At 32.7% G+C, this 21,462-nt stretch overlaps 2 protein-coding genes across 9 annotated transcripts; one reads left to right on the top strand and one right to left on the bottom strand.

Moving 5' to 3' along the window:
• Positions 1 to 514: 514 nt before the first annotated feature.
• LOC132912168 (protein brown-like) lies at positions 515 to 6,824 on the top strand. 3 transcript variants are annotated; one of them, XM_060969351.1, is made up of 11 exons: positions 516 to 756; positions 895 to 943; positions 1,288 to 1,468; positions 1,756 to 1,948; positions 2,321 to 2,510; positions 3,090 to 3,305; positions 3,408 to 3,510; positions 3,926 to 4,147; positions 4,830 to 5,071; positions 5,854 to 5,954; positions 6,572 to 6,824. In XM_060969351.1, exons 1-11 carry the CDS (start codon positions 540 to 542, stop codon positions 6,751 to 6,753), a joined length of 1,896 nt encoding a protein of 631 aa, XP_060825334.1. In that variant the 5' UTR covers positions 516 to 539; the 3' UTR covers positions 6,754 to 6,824. The 3 variants fall into 3 exon arrangements, with proteins under 3 accessions (XP_060825335.1, XP_060825334.1, XP_060825333.1); XM_060969350.1 differs by having other exon boundaries at positions 3,926 to 4,153; XM_060969352.1 differs by lacking the exon at positions 3,926 to 4,147 and having other exon boundaries at positions 515 to 756.
• Positions 6,769 to 20,112, bottom strand: LOC132912169 (protein scarlet-like). 6 transcript variants are annotated; one of them, XM_060969355.1, is made up of 14 exons: positions 18,036 to 20,112; positions 17,617 to 17,782; positions 17,455 to 17,503; positions 15,960 to 16,009; positions 15,152 to 15,285; positions 13,303 to 13,455; positions 12,798 to 13,036; positions 11,954 to 12,050; positions 11,465 to 11,707; positions 9,491 to 9,724; positions 8,788 to 8,923; positions 8,102 to 8,207; positions 7,766 to 7,866; positions 6,769 to 7,291 (listed from the first exon to the last, which is right to left on the bottom strand). In XM_060969355.1, the coding sequence occupies exons 2-14, from the start codon at positions 17,780 to 17,782 to the stop codon at positions 7,110 to 7,112; spliced, it is 1,890 nt and encodes a 629-aa protein (XP_060825338.1). In that variant the 5' UTR covers positions 18,036 to 20,112; the 3' UTR covers positions 6,769 to 7,109. The 6 variants fall into 6 exon arrangements, with proteins under 6 accessions (XP_060825338.1, XP_060825339.1, XP_060825337.1 ...); XM_060969356.1 differs by having other exon boundaries at positions 18,045 to 20,112; XM_060969354.1 differs by having other exon boundaries at positions 18,052 to 20,112.
• Between the last annotated feature and the right edge of the window lie 1,350 nt (positions 20,113 to 21,462).

Below are 21,462 nucleotides of genomic sequence, written 5' to 3'. Positions count from 1 at the left end.
TGTTCTGTACTTGTTCCATTTTTTATTTTACTCTTTAGTGTTTTATTATTTATTTAGTATTCTGTTCTCTATTCCAGTTTGTCGTTTATAGAACACTGTGAAATTAGATTTGGAAGAATCTACATGTTTAAATAGTTTTTAAATTGTATTATTTAAGTACCACTGAAAATTATTAGAATTATCACATTATATCATGATATTATTACATATAAATTCATAAAACACAGACAATCTTTAACTGTGACTAATTTTCGTTTCGTTGTTTTCTATTTACTGGAATCTCGTTATCACTGTCACCCACTGAAACGTTTATTACCAATGGAAAATCCTGACAGTAGCAATAGAGCAGCAGAAAAAGAAGCGTAAAATAAAGAGACACATTGTATGTATTGCAGTCTGAAATTTAATCTCTTAATTAGTTTGCCTTCTACCTTCTACGTATGCGAAGATATCATTATCCTGAATTTATTGAAGAGATATTTTCGTCATGGAACAGGTTAGATAACGATGATAAGCATCACGAAGAAGCGAACCAGTTCATGAAATTGATTACAGTTGTTACGTGTCTTCGTAGTATACAGATTTCCCGCGACCTATCCAACCTGATAATGTTAGAAGAATTGAAAAATGTTGCAGATACAATTGTTTGGGATAATTTGACAGTGAGCGTCCCTCAGGAGAGAGATTTCTTGAAGATTGTATGGAAAAAGTTTCGAAGAAGACCTTACGTAGAAAATTTGTCCATCTTGAAAGGAGGTGACATTGAAAGAAAATGTTCCATTTGTTTATTATTTTCCTATTCATAGAAATTTCTATTTTTTTAATTGATTCGTGGATTATTTAAAGAACTTTTTTTATCGAATGTGAAATAACAGAAATCTGTGTGGATTATAGTGTCTGGTTATGCTGTGACGGGGAATCTGATTGCTATAATGGGACCAAGGTATAGAAAAGTTCCTATAGAAATAAATATAGGAAGAACAAAGTACTCGATGTAATGAAATTTAGAGGAGGAATCGTGAACTCTTAAGCGTAGAACTGTTGATTATAAATAATTATTTAATTTTTTTTTACTTTTTAATCGATACGAAATTAATCGATAAGAGCAGAAGAAATTTACAAGAAAGAACTTACATTTTTATATTGTATATTCTAGTAAGTGTTAGAACGTCTTCAAAATATTAAATTGGTTTATCTTCATAAGAGAAGAAACTGTACAATTACAAATGAAATGATCAACACGAACCACTAAATTTAAAAATGATCACAACGATCATTCTTTTCCAGTGGCGCTGGAAAAACAACGCTTTTAGCGGCTCTAGCTGGGAAAATTGAACCGACGGCTGGATCGGTGTCAATAAATGGGCAAATCGTTTCACAAATGATCATGTCGAAGATATCCAGTTATCTGCCTCAATTCAATGCTCTACCAACGTCTCTCACCGTGGAAGAATATTTACTATTCTCGGTGATTAGTTGCTTTACTTTGTTAATTAATGATACTCAACTAAAATTACGAGAAATAAATAAATATTAGTCTGTATTATATAATTAATATTATAGATAATTATATTGCGAATTTAATTATTACATAGCCTATATTATCATTTATTACATATTAAATTTATTACATTACAAATAATATTCAACATTTAATAATAAATGAATAAATATTAATTTTCATCATCTTACTTAAATGCGCTCATCGTTATTCATATTGAAGATAATTCACGATAAATCAGTTGGTTTATTCAGTACGCGTTGAAGATGAACGTCAACAGTGTACAAAGGAAATTTTTGTCAATGAAATTGTCGACGGAGATGGGCCTGATCGATTGTAAAGACGTGTTGATATCCAATTTGTCTGGTGGACAGAGGAAACGACTTTCCTTGGCTGGTGAATTGATTACCAGGCCAAAGATACTTTTCCTTGACGAGCCGACTACTGGTAAGAGAAAGTTACAGAAGATATCGATTTGAGGGTTCGTGGAATAGAGTAGCGTTATGGATGATTATGATATTTTCAAGTGATTGAATATTATTGGAATATAATTGAAAATTTTTAATTCTTAATTATCAATGCCAAATTTTTTTATTTTTCTTCTTTTTTTCTTTTTTTGTTAGTATATTTGGAACGTGGAATTTTATAGTGTTTTATTTAACGTGGATTTAAAACTGCTTTCTCCTATTTTTCTACTTTTCTACGTTTTATTTCTTTCTCTTTTTTACTTTTGGATTTCTCCTCGTATTAATTTTCAATGTTTTAATGTAAAAAATTTAATGAAAATTTCCGTAATTATACGTAATAATTAAATCCTAGGTTTGGACATATTCTCTGCAAAGCAGGTGGTAGAGGCATTGACGACTATAAGTCACGAATCTATAGTCTTTTGTACTATTCATCAACCAGGAATGGACGTATACAATCTTTTTTCTCATGTGTTATTGCTGTCTGATGGGAAAACAGGTTACTTTGGGACTTTGGAAAACGCTACACAGTTTTTCCTCGGGTAACTAATTAACGTCTGATATTTTTTATTATCCATGATATTTTCTATTTCAAAAAGGAACAGAAATTAAATTAATACCAACAATCTTTGAAGACAAAAGATAAATCTTCCTCTAACCACAGGATTATTAAATAAACACTATTAAAGTCAAAGTTGCTTCAAATAACTAATTAATTAAACGAAGCTGTTCAATTCTGACTGAAATCACTTGAAACATTATTAAATTCTGTATAAATTCCAATAGAATCAAATAACGTTTAAATGAAACTGCATAATATCAAAAAAAAAGTCTGTATATTGTGTGAAATTTCGAGTAAAATTTGACTGCAGGCTTAATAAAATTCTAAATGCTAAAGAAACACAGTCTAGGCTACGAATACTTTAAATAAATAATTAAATTGAAAATACCAATTCTAATTGAAATTTCCAGAAACATTGTTAGCTTCTAATTTCAATAAAATCAAATAAATCTCAAATAATGTTATATAAAATTAAATAAAAATTTCTCCGAAATATTATTTGAAAAATCGATTAAAATTCGTCTGAAATAATACAATTATAAATGTGGAACAACCACAGTTTAGGTTACGAATGTCCAGTTGGTTTCGACGAGTCCGAGTACTACGTAAAACTCTTATCTCGGCGAAAAACCGAAACGTCCACGACAAATCCGAATCGCGAGGACACTGAAGCCGGAGAACTTATCGATAAGATATGTCGGGCATTCTCGCGATCTCCTCTCTCGAGGATTCCCAAAATCACCAACAGCAAAGACCTGGAGATCGAACCGCAGAGGTAATAAAAAATATTTTCGAAAGGAAAATAGAAAAAAAGGAGAAAGAAGGTTTATTGAAATGTACGAAGAGATCCTTCTGTTGCAATAGAAATAATTTTTAGAAAACCTGGATGCGCGATACAGTTTTGTTGGTTGACGTGGAGGATATGGGTTCAAAGTCGCAGGAAGATCTTTCAAGGATGGATTTCGTGGCTTTCTTATTTCGTGAGTTATTTCAATCGATTTGAACATTAGTAAACATTAACTCAAGTTTTGAACGAAGGGAACTAATAGGAAATTTGGGGTAGAAATCATTCGTTGATAAGAATTTTTGTGAAGCGCGAAAGAAATTTAGAAATTGAGAAAATTTGGAAAGTTTGCAAGATATTGTGAAACTGTCTGTACAAAGAAAATATTCCTTTATGACACGAATTTGCCCTTTGTTAGTGCTGTAGTACAATTTTAGAACATGAAAACATCCTTTAAAAGAAGAAGCGTAAAATTTGCCATTTTGTGAAATGTCTCAAGAGTTCTAGATAAGAAATTAATGTGTTTACTTTTGTTCGTTATTCTGAATAACTAACAATTCTATCGAGTTTTACGAAGAAAGGAAAATGATTGTAATTGAAATTAATCGCAGCTCTCCATGGCGGCGGTGGCCACTTTTTACACGGGGATTAATTCGCACACGCAGGTGGGTGTGCAGAACGCGAGAGGCGCGTTGTACATGATGAGTTCTGAAATTTCGTTCACGGTCGCCTACTCCGTGATTTACGAATTTCCTAGCCAGCTTTTGATTTATCTTCGCGAGGACGGCGTTTATGGCAGTGGCCCCTATTACATCGCTACATTCTGCGGTCTGGTAACAGTATGATTTTGCTTTCAACTTTTCTAACCAGATCTAAGATCGCATAATGTTAAAACAACTAACTTGTAACGTACCTTAAAATGTTTTTCTGATCGCGAACGTCAAGATTTTGAGAATTTTTATTTACTCGCGTATATCAAGCCTTAAACCAGTATCCTGCCTTTGGCTGCATAATTAATTATGTTACAAAAATTATTTTCCTTCGTCCTGGTACGTTTCTGTGATTCGAAGAAATATAGTCAACTCTTTATAATGGTAAACGTGGAACATTGTCACATGAAAACTGGCATCACACTGTCTTATAATAGTTATAATTAGATTGCATATTTTCGTACATTTGTGAGAAATTTCAAGATACAAAAATGCACGTGATATGTTAGGAATAATACTCTTTAAAATATTTAATACTTGAGAGAAGCTTTTATCCAAATTCTACTTTTCTAATTATATTCGTACAAATGTAAATCTTATAGAGTTATGAAGTTTTTATGAGAAGAACAAATATGGAATGTCGCAGAATCATTTCAGTCAGTTTCAGCATTTTAAAATTCAATTTAGCTAAAATTACCAACACTTAACTTTATTCTCTAAAAAATGGAAATTGTTTCTGTTCTATTGTTATCAATTAAGAACATTTTACAACTGAATCACTAACAAAGAAAAAAATATTTTTCAGATACCAAAAGCAGTCCTGAAGGCCATACTCTTCACAACAGTTATATACTTCATCCTGATCGCTCAAATCGATTTGTCCAATTTTTTATTTTACTGCTTGACCACATCAGTGGCTGCGATTTGTAGTATAGCGTACGGTCTAGTATTTTCCATTTGGATCGAGAATGTCGATGTTATTACATCAATCATGGTACCTATAGACATGCTCTTCTTATTAACTGCTGGGATGTTCTACAATCTCAGGTATTATATGTTTTAAATAAATATAAATTATAGCTTTACCGTTAAAAGCTTCGTAAACGACACTGAAACTATATTTGGTATTTATTTGTTGAAATTATTTAATTAGGTAGTTATAACTTCAGTTAATCGGGGGTATATAGTATTTAAAGTCTAAGATTAAAAAAAAAAAAAAAAGGAAGAAAGGAAAAATTGAAATTTACGCTTGTAATGCTCAAACTTTGACTGAAACGAAGAAAATACCGCTCAATTTTTATCGGTGTGACAATGAAAATTAAAAGGAATAAGAAGCACAATAGAAAATATGAAAAGAAATGAAAAGACATAGAAAATAAAGAAATTGCTTGCAATTAATGGCTGGTATGCTTAAAATTGAATGAGACGAGAGAAATATCACTCAGACATTGTCAATATTGCCTTCAAGAATTAAAAAAAATAAAAGACACAATATATTGAGAATAAACTGACACAGAAATGAAAGAAAATAAAACACACACTTCTTAAACGAAAATACACTTTTTTAATCTTTGAGAATATAATTTCTCAAAATTAAATAGAACAAAGGGAGAACGACGCTCAAATTTTGTATATAAGATTTATATCTTTTATTTAGCTTTCTTATTTAAAGCATATTGGAGAAACGTTATTCAAAGATCTAAAATCTGTTCGAGTGCAATGTTCGAATTTATCTAGACCATAAAGATTTTAGAAGCAGATCGGAAATGAGCTGTATTTTCCTCACGGGTCAGCAGGCTATAAAAGTAATACGTCTTTGACGGTTTCAGGTCGCTGCCAAAGTATCTGACGTGTTTTAAATATTTCTCGATATTCTTTTACCTGAACGAAGCTCTTTCCATAATTTACTGGTCACGAATAGAAGACATTGGTGAGCACAATGATTTCTTAAATAGATTGCACCAACTTCTGGCGATCTCTCGAGTACCCGTCGGAAAATCATTCGCAAACGTAGAAGATCAGTTTTGGAAATTTTCTTGGAAGGACGTACCTGAAGCTAGAGATATCGATCTGATGAAAATTTATTTCAGTTTTTCACATGGTTCAGTAAAAACCTTAATCGAACTCCAGTATCAGTTCTACTTTTTTTCTGTCTTTTTTTTTTACATTTTGGATGAATATAAATTTCAGTTTCACAAAATAAAAGTATTTAATCGTAAAATTAATGGATGTTAGAATTCTTACAAATAATTCCAGTATATTAATTAAATAAACTCTGAATAAAGGAATAAACGTAAGATATTAATTGAACGAACCTTAGACGAGTTAATAAAGTTTCTCCGATGAATGTAGTAAAGTCAAAATTATTATGCGACTGAATTTTCCTTCGAGAGATCGGAAATCTAATAATTTATTTCGAAAGCTAATGACTTTCGGATAAATCGATTGAAATTTCGATTCGGAAAAAAGTTATAAATATATGTAATTTACCTTACAACGATTTAAATATAATTAATTATTAATTCAATTCGACCAACTTTTTTTTAGAATGTCTAGCATCCAGTGACTTTCCTTGTCTACAAAATGGAGAACAAGTGCTATCGGAATATGGATTCGAGAAGACTAATCTCATCTGGGATTTCAGTGGTCTTCTATCCTTAACAATCGCAATGAATATTCTTGGATACTTTGGTCTACAAAGGAGGAGGAAAATTAGAAAACTTTTTTGAATAACAATCCCACCATTCGTTTACATAAAATAATTTATGACGAGCATATAATACATATCAACTTATTTAAAGTTACTCGTATAACTTAATATTATTTCTGTATTCCTTGTATTCTAATTAGCGTTAATATCGAGAATCTGTGAATTGTTAATTTAATGAGATCAGAGGTGATTACGTCGATCGATCCGAGATAACAAAGTATTTAAGTTTACAAATTGGAAAACAACGGTAGTGACGAAACGTTTGTGCATTGATTTTCTTTTTTTTAAATCTTTTTTTTAGAAAGAAAAGTTGTAAAATGGATTGGGAAAATGAATGAAATTAGAGATTAACTTAATTAACATCTGGAAATTGATTTAATAGACAGGTTCCTTGCGACTTCTGTGTCTGATCACCAGAAAACCAGCGAAATGGCAAATCCCAAAAATGACCAAGAGGCCGATTATATCCATGGTGTAATGATTTGGTAAGTAGCCGTACTTCTCCAAAACCTCTCGTCCGCTGGAGACACACGGCTCTTCCGGATCCGGCGAACAGTCTTTGACATGAAAGGTTCTTATGTAAAAAGCGTGGAAGAACGTTTTCTGATTTCATTTATGTTCCGCAATTTTATTTCGCAATTTTTAATTATATCTTGTAATTAATGCTGAGTAATATTAAACAATATTTGTATAATATTTGTACTTGTTATACCAATCGCAGAGTTGGATGTTTTATTATACTTTTCTTTAAAAAAAAAAAAAGAAAAGAAAATAAAGAAGAATTTACAATCCGATTAAAGATTGAAAAAAGTTTGAAAGGACTTCAAACTTGGATCGAAGATTAAGAAAATTAAAAACCTAACAACTTTTATTTCAAGTATTTTCTCGCATGAAAGAAACAATTTGTGAAAGGCAATTTAAAATAATGAAACACTTTCCTCCTGTTTAATTTCCTTAGAGCGTATAACGATGCATGTAATGGAATAAAATATGAAGACAAATGTGATCAAGTTCAACAGGTAATTACGTACTTATGTGATCGATTAGAGGCCATTGCGTCAAGGAAACCGCCTCTAAGCCATAATAGAACTGGGATAGATATTTCAGCCACGCGATACCAGGCGCCAGATAGCTGAAAAATATTCATAAGGGAACGTATCGAACCTATACACGCTCGTTTTAATTAAGTTTATATCTATATATATTCTTTATCGCCGTGAGTGTGTTTTTCAAATATTATAGGAACTTAGAAACAAGCTATTTTAAACTGCGTGTTGTGGAATGTGGAATTTAATTTTGTAGTCGCGAATGAGCATTCGACCATGAATACGTTAAATTTAATTGAAGCTTGTAATCGTTCTCCTCACCCGAGATGCAAATAAATTCCGCAGAACATCAGGCCAAGGAAGTCCAACGGCACAGAAAATAGGGAGGCTGTGTTTACCGATTGGAACGACGCCGATAGAAATAAACCTGTCGAGAAATCAGACCGTTATTGTGTGTTTCTACTCAAAATATCCACCTTTGCACGCTCGGAGAAGCCAATAAATTGAGATAATTTAATAAAAATGCGATACTCTCGTGAATAACTTCTGCAATTCTTTAACGCTACAGACATTTTACTGTTCTTTAGTTAATTTATAAAACAACAGTGAATCAAAGATTACCTTTACCATATGTCTACGTAGAATGTTAATTTTTATGTAATTTCATATATTTGTGAACAAAAGCTAAGAAATAACGATAAGGGAATGGAACATAGAAATTTGTTCCATCTGGTAAAAATTATACAGAGTATCCCATTCTGAGCATTTTATATATTTTTATGTACCGTATGCAATTTGTAAAAAAAAAAAATGTATAAAAATCAGCGATCTACTTTCAATTATATAATAAATATAATTAATAATTTTCTCTTTGTCTGTCTGTGTCTCTGGGACTTACAACAATTTCAGTTATATTGCTTTAGTAAGAAAAAATATATAGTATTCTTATAATAGCTGAGAATTTTTGTTTTCTTCTGTTTTATCTTTTCTACTGGGAAGATCCTCACCAAGAGCGGAGGCTGAAACGGCGCAGACAACTACAGGCAGCGCAAAGTAAACGAATCCTAAAAGTCCACCCTTCAGCCCTGTGATTGCGAATATGAAAGCCGCGTACAGCAATGGCTGTATTATCGCCCCGGGTATCTGAAAATTTCCACGGAATCCACTATATCCGCACATTGAAAATGGAGATTGGATTTCGCTGCTATTCATCCAGAAATGTAATATCTCGAAAGCATAAAAACCAGTATACAATTAAATAATAGCCAGAGTGCGATCATTTCGAAACCTTACTTTCCTTGGACCAGAAAAATTTCCAACGACAATGAAACAAAATAAAAACGTTTTTTACTAATCCAATAATTCAATAAATATCTTGATGTTAATGTTACTAATTAACATAATCATTAATTTAAATGTATTTTCAATTTTTGGTCACTTCTAATTTTTTAATTAATAAGAATACCTTTATCAAAAGTTTTCCAATTAGAATAATTATAACGCAAAAGTACGTGGACACAAAAGTTTCAATGTCTGTAACAAAATCCTCTAAATATCATTTCATTAAATTTCATCTGTATGTATTTCGTTGTTAGGAAAAATGTCCTTTCGCCGAGTCACATCTATTAATATTCTATACAGAGATTGTAATAAGATTAGATACAATCTTAGGTACTGGTAAAGGACTTATTAATAATCAATTTATCTCACCAGGACGATAACCTTGCTTATGTAATACGGCGTCGGGTCGTATAGTCCACTGGCGATGTCACGCAGTAGAAGCGGCAGTTCTCGCGGGAATGTATAGAAAACAGCATAATTGAACGTGAATACAGTTTCGACGACCACCAAGTAGAGGAGACCTTGCATATTCTGTATGCCACTCTGGTTCAACGTTTGTCCCGTGATGTTCATATAGGGCAACGCTATCAGCAATCCTATAAACTTTAAACGTGCGTTTGTCGATTTCTGGATTGTTTGGAGTTCGATGAAATTCGGGAAAATCGGGAAACCGAATGGAAAGCGGATGATTGATTGGAGAAGAATCGAGACAGAGACACAGTGGAGTTGACAAGAACATTGATTAGAGTAGAGTTTATGGCAATTTATATAATTTGAGAATATTACATTTTAAAAATACCAGAAAGGATAGTAAATTCTGCTTTTTTTGGGAATATTTGAAGGCTAGTAATCGATGCTAAATTGTAAGGTATCAGGCGAGACTCTGGTTCAGTGTAGGAAATCGAAAGTTATAGTAACTATGACAAGAAAAAAAGCTAATTACACTGGAATCGTGACTCGAGTAGTGTAACAAATTATAGTGAACGAGGAGAAATGCAAGCACATAACTTTCACTCGTAGGAAACAGACAGCCCGTGCAATATCACCGAACAATAAAACCGATACAGTTAGGAACTCAGGAATGCGCTTGGGTAGCAGACTCGTTTGGAAGCATCACACTCGGCAAGAAGTAGAACAAATTGGAAACAAAAGAAGAAACATGGGATACCTAGCAGGAAGTATATTGCAATTCAAACCTATAAATGCGGGAAACAAACTTCTAATCTACAAAGTACAATAATCGTGAGACCAATCTGAACTTATAGGATTGAGCTCTAGAGGATAGCAGTTAACAGTCGTATCAAGAAGATCGAAGCATTACAATCAACCACTTTACGGACAATAGTCAATGCTCCATGGTACGTTAGAAATTAAGAGCTCAGAAAAGACCTGGAGATAGAACCAGTTTCGAAAGTAATCGCAAACCATGTTAAGAGATACAAAAAGACGCTATCTAACCATCCAATTACTTTAGCAAATAATCTACACAGCCAGCCTATCCTGAGGAGACGAATTAAAAAGTACCCAAACGATTTCACAATCTAACAGTAAGAAGCTATATGAGTCGCAAGGAGAAAATATTTACATGGTGTTAGTACAGTTAAGCTATATAAAATTATCGGATGTCTTCGGGAAAAATTGGAATTTCGAAAAAAGAAGGCATAAAAAGAGAAAGTTGTGGAATATCGAGTACAAAAATTTATTAGAAATGAGGGAGGTTTCAAAGAAAATTAAGACAATTTAATTTACCTAGGAGGATGCTAAATTATATGGACTAGAAGGTATTCTAAATTTCAACTTAGTAAAATTGTGCATATATTCATTGAGATATAATAATTGTGAAAAGATTTAATTGAAAATAGGATTTAAGGAATCACAATAATCTATCTTGATCGAACATTATAAAATTACAGGATCTCGGTAAAAGAAACAAAATGTAAAATCAAATTTCTTCGAATTCCTTTTCATAAACCTAGTATCGAAAATCGAAATTCGATAATATAAATTGATTGGAAAAAAGAAGAAACCAGAGATAATATAAATTAACTGAAAGGAAAAAAGAGAAAAATTATGTATACGTGAAGCATTGTGTGAATGCAATGTTCGTCTCTAACTATCTGACTTCGAACTACCTTATCTCGCAACTTTTCCCTTCAAATTTCCCGACAACTTGGGATTTAATCCACTACCATCTGAAACTCTGAAACATATGAAACAATGACCGTGTAGCTACGATACGGGAACGATTAAAGCACAAAGGCGGAGAAACAAGGCGAAAGGGGATCAGACAGCTTATCGTGGTCAAAGGAAAAGCTTGTTGTAGGACAAAGTCCAATGTCTCACCATGTACGTTGTGAATCGCAAGAGAAGAGAGGCTGAGTTCCTCTTATAATCGACGTAAGTTCGCCACGTGAGCCAGCGAAGCTGTGTCAGTGTATGTGCTTTTTTGAAATCTTTCGGAGACAAGGAGATCTGTGAGAATATTGCTGGTAGCTCACTGGAATCCATAAAGCAGGAGTAGTCGATCAGTTTCGACACCTTCTGGTTGTGTTTCGATTTCTCGTACTGATCGCAGATCCAATTTACCTATGCAGGATCATCGAGTTTGTCCAGAAAGTTTTGTTTCCGTTTTTCTTTTCTTTGTTCTTTTTTTTATTTTGTTAACACGTTGACAAAATTTTATATATTTGATACACTTAATATATATTTCGCCCTGAGAGCCACAAAGATTGAAATACACTACGCTATAACATTTAATTTTTTGCCAAGTATCATGTTTGTCTAAATCATTCACGTCGTTGAAGATTCTTCGAAAGATTTTGTTTACAGTACCTTTCTATAACTTTCAGCTTCCTTGCCACGGACGATGGATAGTTGAGAAACGAAGAACTCGGCGCTGTTGAAAGTTGGAGGACAACGTAGGTCCAAGCTGAAAGTTGCGTTCCATTTTTGTGAAATAGCGTGTGAACTATGTATTGATTGAATGGTAAGAAGTTTGAATTCTTTGGAACCTTGTACACATGAATCTAAATTTGCAAATCTTGTGTAAAAACATTATGTGAACGATCACTGTTTGCTACGCGCAAAGAAAACACGTACGTTTCTAAACGAGTCACGTTATTCAAAAATAGCTGGATACCAATTTCTTTTAAAAGGTCCAGATACTTAAGTATATTTGACGTAAAAATCCTTTTACTCAGCTTTAATGTCTGCCAATATATAAAATTTTCAAAGCAAAAGCCATCTCTAAAAGTAGCTATTTGACATTTTATGATACCGTTCGTAACATTCACAAATTATTCAAATCGTATCATCGAAATGTTAGAATGACCATAAATTTTATATGAAATGAAAATGAAATACTGTTCAAAATACCAAAATTTCCATCAGAAATTATGAGCCAATAACTCTGATTTAAATCAACTTTAAATTGATCTTAAGTCGAGTGAAGTTATCCTTGAATTTTTTAAAGAATACACAATTTTAATTGAAATAAACCTTATGATATTAATAATAAATAGTTCCACATATTGATACTGATCCTATAAATACTATAGATAATGTGAATAATAATATAAAATAGAATTACAAATAATTCCTTATTTATCTCAAAATTTGATTAAAAATGAAACGAAGCGTTGAGGCGGTATCTAAATAAATAAATAAATAATCAAACCTATCGAAGAATTTCATAGCGTCGGTAGAAGAACCTTGAAAAGCGACCCTGCCGCTGGAAAGTAGCAGAACTTCATGGAAGATGTCTAACAAACCGGAAGCAGGTTGATGCAACGTGCATATGACTATCCTTCCGCTGGCCGCGACGTCCCTCAACGTCTTCACCACAGTCATCGCCCCATAACTATCCAACCCTGTAGTTGGCTCGTCGCAGAAGAGAATGCTCGGTTCGGTGAGCAACTAGAAAGATTTTCTACTCTATGTGTATCTCATATGAAAGAAATTACGGGTCAAAATAAATAAATATTATCATTGTTATAATATCTCATAAGATATATATTTTTATAAATAGAACGACAAAATCTATCGGTATTTAAAATTTCAACCAAGTCAATGACCGAAAACATGTGTAATTAAAACATGAATTATCAAAAATAGTTGAAAAGCTTGAAAAATTCATTTGTCTATATATGTTTTTATTTAAGAAAAATGTTTAAAGATCTTACTTGAACAGCTAGAGTGACGCGTTTCCTCTCTCCGCCAGAAAGGGCAGATAATTTCGTGGTGATACATTTTCCTAGTCCAAGTTCACCAAGCAGCACCATTATGCGTTGCCTTCTGACGTTGGCCCTCAGCCTCCTGTCCATTTTCATGCACGCCTTGATCAAATCAAGAACAATCGCCAAGTTTTAATGGCTGTGGAACCCAATCATTCGACGTTTAAGCGAATTACACGACGTCGACGGTCAGATGCGCATTGGAAAAGCGTTTTCAGCGAAAGTTTGAAATGAGATTCGGTTTCGCTTAAACGCGAAATAAGCCTTTGAAGAGTAGTTCTTTGATGAAAGATACGAGATTGATTTTTAACAGATTTCAGATTGGATGCTTGAAACTCAGCGTCGTATTATTGGGGCGAGATTATAAATTATGATGGACATGGAAATCATTACGAAGATTATGAATAATATGGAGATCGCGGAAGTTAAAGTAAAATTAATAGAATAAGAATCATAAAAATCACGCAAGTCATAATAAAGATAAAAGTCATGCAAATCAGAGAATAGAGAAACATGCAAATTATGAAAACCATAGGAAACATAAAAATCGTGAAAATTACAATACGATAATAAAAGTCATAAATATCGTGAAAGATGTAAAAAATAAAAACCATGAATGTCATAGTACAAATACGAATTATAAGCATCACGAAAGGGACAAGAAACATAAATGGAAAATTGTAAACTTGAAAATTGGAAAGTTAAAAATATGAAATTACATAAACGTGTGCAGTCTACACGCACAATTTTGTGTTACATATTAAATAATATTTTTTCTAAGTAATAATTAACAAAAAATAACCGTTCTTATAGATTTTGAAGAAATCAGCTCTGAAAGGCTTAGATTACAATTTCGTATCAACCGATGATAAGCCATCCCCAATACATATTTTCAATTAAACATCGGACAAAGGATAAAAGCAGGTGTTTCACAAAGAAATCACTGTTCCATTATGTTTCATTCGATTTCAGAATTGATCTATCGAAACACATAACTCCTTCTCGTTACATAAGACAGATAATCTGTACTGATACCAGTCGGTTTATCGATCTCGATTACGAGCTTGACAAACTGATGGCGAATAAAAGGCAATTATTTAAAACCGCTAACTGCCAATCGACGCGAGTTTATCGAGCGATTATTCTGCTCACTGTACCGTGAACTGCACCATAAACTTCTACTAGCTACTGGGTAACCATTATTCGATCGGTGTTAGTAGAGATCGATTGCCGCCGTCCATTGAAACGAGTATGATTAATCAAGAACGATTCATGATATCTATCATCGACGATAAAATATATATCAAACAAATGCTTTCAACGACGTTATGATAGTTATAATATATCCACCATTTTTCATTTCGTTTCTTGGTACTTTGATAAATTTCTTGTAGCGAGGAAGATGGATATAATTTAAGGAATAAGAATTCGGGAAACTAATGAAAAAATCTATTTTGCGTTTGCATATGTAGATTATTAAAAAATAAATTTATATTTTTATCTGGTGGACCGATATTTATTTGTTATTAAGTTATATTAGGAAAAATGTTTTTCTAATTCTATAATTCCATAGTTTTATGGTTCTGTAATTCTGTAAGTCCATAATCGTTTAATTCCAAAGTACCAAAGTCTTGTTCTTGTGGTACCAAAGTACCAAAACTTTGAAAAATGTTACTTATTAATATAGATAATAAGAAACATCGTAAAACTCTAAATTTTAGACATTTTTAGGGGGAAATAGAGACGTGATTGAATATAGAAAGATTGAAGTAAATTAGAGCAATGTAATTGAACGAACCATGAATTCCATGTGCTCTAGGATTGTCAGTGATTCGATGGCCAGGTCCATTTGTGGAACGAATCCAGATGTCCTTATCATCTGATCGGTATCGATAGGCTTGCCATTTAACAGAACGTCACCTGTCGCTTCTCCTATCAATTAAAAATGCACACTGGTCAGAGATCTGCTCGTTTTGATTTCAAAAATAGTAAAAGGGCAGAGAATATTTCTCTTTTTATTTCTATCTATATCGGCAAAAATATATTTAAACTATAGTTTCAAAGAAAAGGGAAGAAATTTTCTGCAACGAAGGTTTAGAAACTCTGTAATATTATATTATAGATTTTACTAATATATTTATTGTAATATATAAAAAATTGATTAGGTTTCCCTGATAAAATTAGAAATCGAATTATGCAAAATATAAAACAATATCAAAATTTAACTATTAAGGTAACACTAGAAATATATTTTGTTTTTAGAAAACATCTAATCAGATTAGATTCTTCTATTACCTTAATAAATTATTTTGTCAAAAATCTATTAAAATAAAGCAAATCACTATTGGTATCGTTAATTATCAGGCCACCTCAAATTAAATAATAATGAAAATTAACAGAAGACTCGTTATAAGTATAACATACATATAAGCATCCCAAAGAACATGATTTGAAACTTTAGCCGTATTTTTTCACATAGATACCTTTCATTTCGATCTTTTTTGGCACAAATTTCATTCGTTGGTAGTTCTACCATTAACAATACCGTTTCATTCTGACCGCGGCGGATTAAATCGTGAAAAATGGAGGAAGATAAACTTATGAACCTTTCACACGGCGGCTGATCGTCGCGAGCAATGTAGTTTTCCCAGCGCCGCTGCAAAAACGACAAGTTCTTTTCAGTGAGGGAGAACGTTCCATCCTCGCGTTGGGAACAATTAACCCCGGAATACTAAGCACTCGTAATTTTCGTCAGCCATGCTCTGAACATCCAATTTTATTTCCGTCTCTGTCTTCCTCTTCACGGTGCAGACTGTAATATTAAACGCATCAGTAAACTGTTCCTCAAGCTGGGGATAAAGAGGGTAGAAACGAACGTTAAAATCTTAATACGCCAAGTTTAACGGCAGCAACATCTGTAATCCGTAAATTTTACATGTGAAGATATGCTGCTAACAACGAGCTGATTAAAAATTTAATGATCCGTAAAGTTTACTGATTATCACACAGTTAAGAGGATAGTAAACAACTTTTTTATGGGGCTGGACGTTTTATTGGGTTGCATAGGTTGGATAAAGATTCAGATGAGTGCGTTAACACTAGAGCTAGCAATCTTCAATATACAGGGTGTATCGTAATGTATGGTATCCATTTCAGCAGTTGACAGGGGGCACAAAAACGATGAAAGAAGTTCATGTGAACATGTGTTCTGTCTAATTCTCTAATTTCAAATTTATAGCCATCTTCGTGTTTTAATAATTAGAATAATGAAGTGTTTATCTTCACAGAAGGTGTTACCCTCGGTTTGTATTGCTTGACATACACCTAGAATTTTTGAAAGATTGCGAAATTCTTTGATACAACAACAACAAACTTACATACAGACCGAGAATCGTAGCTATAACCTTCTGTGAAGATTGAAGCTAAGTTGAAACCTTGAGGTAACTTTGGCACAAGGTCAGATGTAGCACATGTTCGAGTGAACTTTTTCCATTATTTTTCTGTCTGTCCACGACTGAAATAGGTCTCACATGTTACGGTACACCCTGTATAAGTATCTAAATATTAATCGTAACGAATAACGAAATAATATTAATAATTTATTATGGATTTGGAAAAATGTTATACAAATCATTATATCAATCGTTTATACAAAAATGTTATACAAATACGCCTATGTGAATGAAGATACGTTCGTATCTGTAGAGTTATTTTTTGATTAGATAGATCTTTTTACACTTTGTTAAATAAACATGAACAAATTGTGACTCAACCTAATATATCATACATAGATACACTGTTAGAGCAATGAAATGAGAAATGAAAATAAAAATAAGTATACAAGTACACAATAAGTACACAAGTGGTGAAGTTAAAAAGATGGATAAAGACGAAGGAGAAATCGAAAATGAAGCGCAAATGTAAATGATATTTCTATTTGGAAATGATCTGCGGAACTTGTGACGAGAATTGAATGTCCTATGAGTATGTCTATAGTTATCTGTATATCTTATATTCGCCATATATCAGTGTTTTTATGTAAATTAATAATTTGTAATTTATTTAGTATTCCAGGGTTACAAGAAATTTCACGATGATTACCTTGGTCCCATAATCGCCATCAACATTCCTGAATTAACTATACCACTGACTAGAAATAAATCAGAGAATTAATAATTTTTGGATTATAAAAGCACCAGAGAATATAGTTGCGGATTATATATATTCAAATTATTTCCTTGATATTTTTAGTAGAAATTATACCTCCATTGAGCAGTCGTATGAATTCAGTGTGCTGTAGACCGAAAATCGCTCGAAGACTACCGCCATTGACCTTCCTCTCAACCGTATATGAAATGTTCTTCCAAGTCAGACACAAATCTTTTAGTATACTCGACTGCAACGTTGGATATCCCAGACTGCGTGTCATCTGGAAAAATAGATCAATCCCAATCATGTTTATATAATTTATGTTTATATTCTTCTTTAGGAATTTTTTCAATTATCAATGCGTTGCTTTGCTCATTTTCACTGTTTGTTAAAAGAAAAAATCTAAATATTAATAAAATTAAACGAATAAAATCCATTGCAATGAAAATGTTTTCCAGAAGTTTTCCTCAATAGATGGAAGCTACTTAATAGATTTAACATTCTCCTTTTCTTTCCTAAGAAAATTAATTTACCAAAATTACCACCAACGTTTTCAGATAACCGTCTCGAATTGGAAGCCACGAATCGAAAATTTGAAATCCCGAGCGTAGTTAGGAAAATCCAGGAAACTAGCAAAAACCGAACGAACGAAGGGATAGAAACGAAATCGATGTAACGTTCATTCAACTTCCAATGCGATTTTCGTGTTTAGAAAATGGATATCGCTGGCGTGTTCGAAATGATCAATCGTAATTATTCGAAATTACAGGGAATCGGAGGGTATGGAACGCGAGAAAATCGACGAGCAAGAAGATATATATAGTTTCTTAGAGTGATGAGCTTGTGGTTATTCAAGGATCATCGTTACAAGTAATGAACCTTTCCACTAACAGCGTCTCATTAAAGTGCCTATAGGTCAGATTCGATTACATAAAACACAAGTCCAGCTTGTGTGTCGTCATATCGAGTCAACTAGCTATTGTTTATACTTATATAAGTTTGTACAATCGTACTTATTGTTAGATGTTCCTTACATAAATTCAGAAGAACATACATAAAGTAAAGTCCAGCTATTACTTTCACAGGAAAAGAACAGATACAAATATCCAGACTCAGTGGTCTATTAGTCACTCCAACATTAAACATTCGCATCTTATCAAAAAAGCAGGCTCCTAAATTAAAATAAACTGAAGTAAAATATACAGTGGTCTGCGAAGTGCAATATAAAAAAAAATTAATTGAAAATGAAGAATAGAATGTATTTAAATAAAACAACTTGTTTTCGTAAGAGAATCGGCTCTAAAAGTGTATCGAGCATGCGTGTATAATTTCTAATTGTAAGCAATAAATTGATAGACCTTGGTAGCATCTCTCATTAATAAATATTTTCTTCCGTTCGCTACTACTTCTGTTTACCTTGCATTGATAAGATAATAGATTCTATAGAAAGAGATGGAAGAGTAAAATCCGCTTCGATATTTGGTACATTTCCGAAACCAATCTTTTTTAAGCGGTGCGTTATTTTAGAAAATTGTGTTCATCGCGTCTGATTTATTTATGGAGAATCGCGTTCTAAAGGAAAGGATTAAATGGATTATGTACTGGATGGAGTAAGTGAATGTGTGAACAGTTTAACATGCCCCTGCATTGGTTAATCAAAGGACCTAACCCTTTGAGTGTTAACCGACGCTACTAGCACCACGCTGATAACGTGAAAATTATTTCCTGCGTTACTTTCAGCGATAAAAAATAGAAAAGAAAGAAGGAGACTATCGTGTAAATAAATGTACAAACATCCCACACCTTTTCAACAAAAATCCTTGGTCTTAAAAAGTTTCGGACTGCAAAGAGTTTAATTAACGATCACTAATTAAATCTTTATACGTTTAGATTCTAGAACGAAGAAAAGAACACTCTGACAATACGGTTATCATTTATCATTTATCCATCAAATTAAATCTCATTTCAAGGCATACGTATACTCACTCTAACCGTATCGTAGAAAATCATCCCGCTGAATCACTATAATAAATAGATCCACAGGCATCCATCGATTCACTCACGAATTATCCACTGTATGTATACTAACCAACAACCCATAAAATACTCGAACCTAACGTAACCACAAACTCTATCAACAATTCCAATTAATTTAAAGCTCGATAGATTGTGAAAACCCATCGAAAGACACACTAGCACCATTACATATCGCCTTCACACAGAAAGAAGTGATCGCAAAGATCACTCATCTTAAATAATCTCCTACTATTATTGAAACAATGTTACATATAATATAACTCGAAATATTATCGTTTTAATGTAATGTACAACGCTTCTTTTTAAGTTCACCAGCAACGAAGGTTATAAGTGTATGCTGGTTTTTATGGGAAGGTGTATGGGATACCGAGAAAGATGTGTAGAGTAACGTGTGTGTACGTGGGTCTGGTTATGGCGTTTCGGTTGACTGAAGAGAAGCTGGTTGGATTGTGGTAACCAGAGGCGAATGTTGTTCGCGACAACACGATACTATCGCGAGTGGTTTTGTGGAGGAATAGGCGAGTGTGTTGTCTTATATGCAACGGAAGGCCGTTACACAACGAGAACTATGATACGACAAACTCACTGGTGGAAACAGTGACAGGATTACGCGACGGAAAGGAGCTTTAACGCATTCCGCAGCGGATTGGCGGATCTTGCGTTGAGTTAAAAGCTGCTTTTCATGGGGTGTGCTGGATAGTTAATGGCTCTCTTATTTATACACGCTCTTTTTTTTTTCTCATGTTCAGAAGATTGGTATAACGTGATGCTGTGTCGTGGCGAAAATTTCAAGTGCTAGTACTAAACGTGGAGTAGTATGCTTCATATTCCTTTTTTTTTTTTGAAAATCAAAAATGGTAATTGTTAAGGTAGAAATAGGTAGAAATATTTTTCGCGAATTAAACATAATAGCGAGTAAAATAATATTACTTCTTTTCTTGCAAATGATAATTGGTGAGGTAGAATTTTTTATTGAATAGATTAAGAGTAATAGTTGATGGGAATTTTTAAAAATCTATTATTACAAGAGTTCTGGGGTTTTCAAAAATATAAGATGATAGTATATCAAATAGTAATGTTTTTTTTTCTAAATTAGAAATAATATTTGGTGAAGTTGACTTGGGTCTTCTTGTATTGAGTGTCTTCTTGGTTTGAGGGTTGATAGTATAGTTCTATATACAAATTTATTTCTAGTATAGCTCCAAATACAAATTATAATTATTAATTATGTATAGTAATAAGAAAATCATATTATTGATAAATAGATTAAGCTGATCTGCAATTTATCTACATAAAGAAATGTCTCCCTAACTTGTCTTTATGAATATAAATTCATCAAGATCATTTTATATGGATAGTTATATTCTGGATTACGAACGAATAAATTATAATAAGAAATAATTGAAAGGGTTTGTCTCGTTGTTTTGTTACATTGTAGAACATTTTAAATTATTTTCTTAACATCGTTCATTGATTGTAATTCACAACCAGGCTTTACTCACTGTGAAACGACGTTATAATGGTTTATAGACAGCAAGTCTGAAAATGAGGAATTGATGCATAGGGTTGTATATTTAATGAAGCCACGTTACAGTTTGTTTATTTATACATATGAACCCGACATGTTGTTTACATATTTACATGTGTATCTAAAAAGAGAAAAGTTTGCAGAAATGTTAAAATACACAGAACGGTTTAATGAAGCAATCTGTTGGACGAGTATTGATTCAATATCTGATAAACGTTTCAATTTTTAGTTGGTAAGAGCCCTCCCATTTGTGCATTCGACTAGCATGCACATATTTGATCTGCTTGCAAGCTACGCTGATCAAATTCATATATTGAAAATTGAAAAATTCAGATTTTACAAATATTATATTTTCTTTAAATTCATTTTGAAATTTATAATTATCGACACTCTGC

The sequence above is a fragment of the Bombus pascuorum genome, chromosome 11 (genome assembly GCF_905332965.1).
Source record: "Bombus pascuorum chromosome 11, iyBomPasc1.1, whole genome shotgun sequence".
Classification (NCBI taxonomy): Eukaryota; Metazoa; Arthropoda; class Insecta; order Hymenoptera; family Apidae; genus Bombus; species Bombus pascuorum.
This window is presented reverse-complemented; position numbering and strand designations above follow the sequence as displayed.

Excerpts from the sequence above, each read along its gene's own strand:
- LOC132912168 (XM_060969350.1), top strand. The coding sequence starts at position 540 with ATGAAATTGATTACAGTTGTTACGTGTCTTCGTAGTATACAGATTTCC. Across the intron at positions 757-894 it reads TTTGTCCATCTTGAAAGGAG|TGTCTGGTTATGCTGTGACG; the intron begins GTGACATTGAAA and ends TGTGGATTATAG. Across the intron at positions 3,306-3,407 it reads CTGGAGATCGAACCGCAGAG|AAAACCTGGATGCGCGATAC; the intron begins GTAATAAAAAAT and ends AATAATTTTTAG.
- LOC132912169 (XM_060969353.1), bottom strand. The coding sequence starts at position 19,512 with ATGATTTTCTACGATACGGTTAGA. Across the intron at positions 8,208-8,787 it reads CGTTTCAGCCTCCGCTCTTG|GTTTATTTCTATCGGCGTCG; the intron begins GTGAGGATCTTC and ends ATTTCTCGACAG. Across the intron at positions 7,867-8,101 it reads GGAATTTATTTGCATCTCGG|CTATCTGGCGCCTGGTATCG; the intron begins GTGAGGAGAACG and ends AATATTTTTCAG.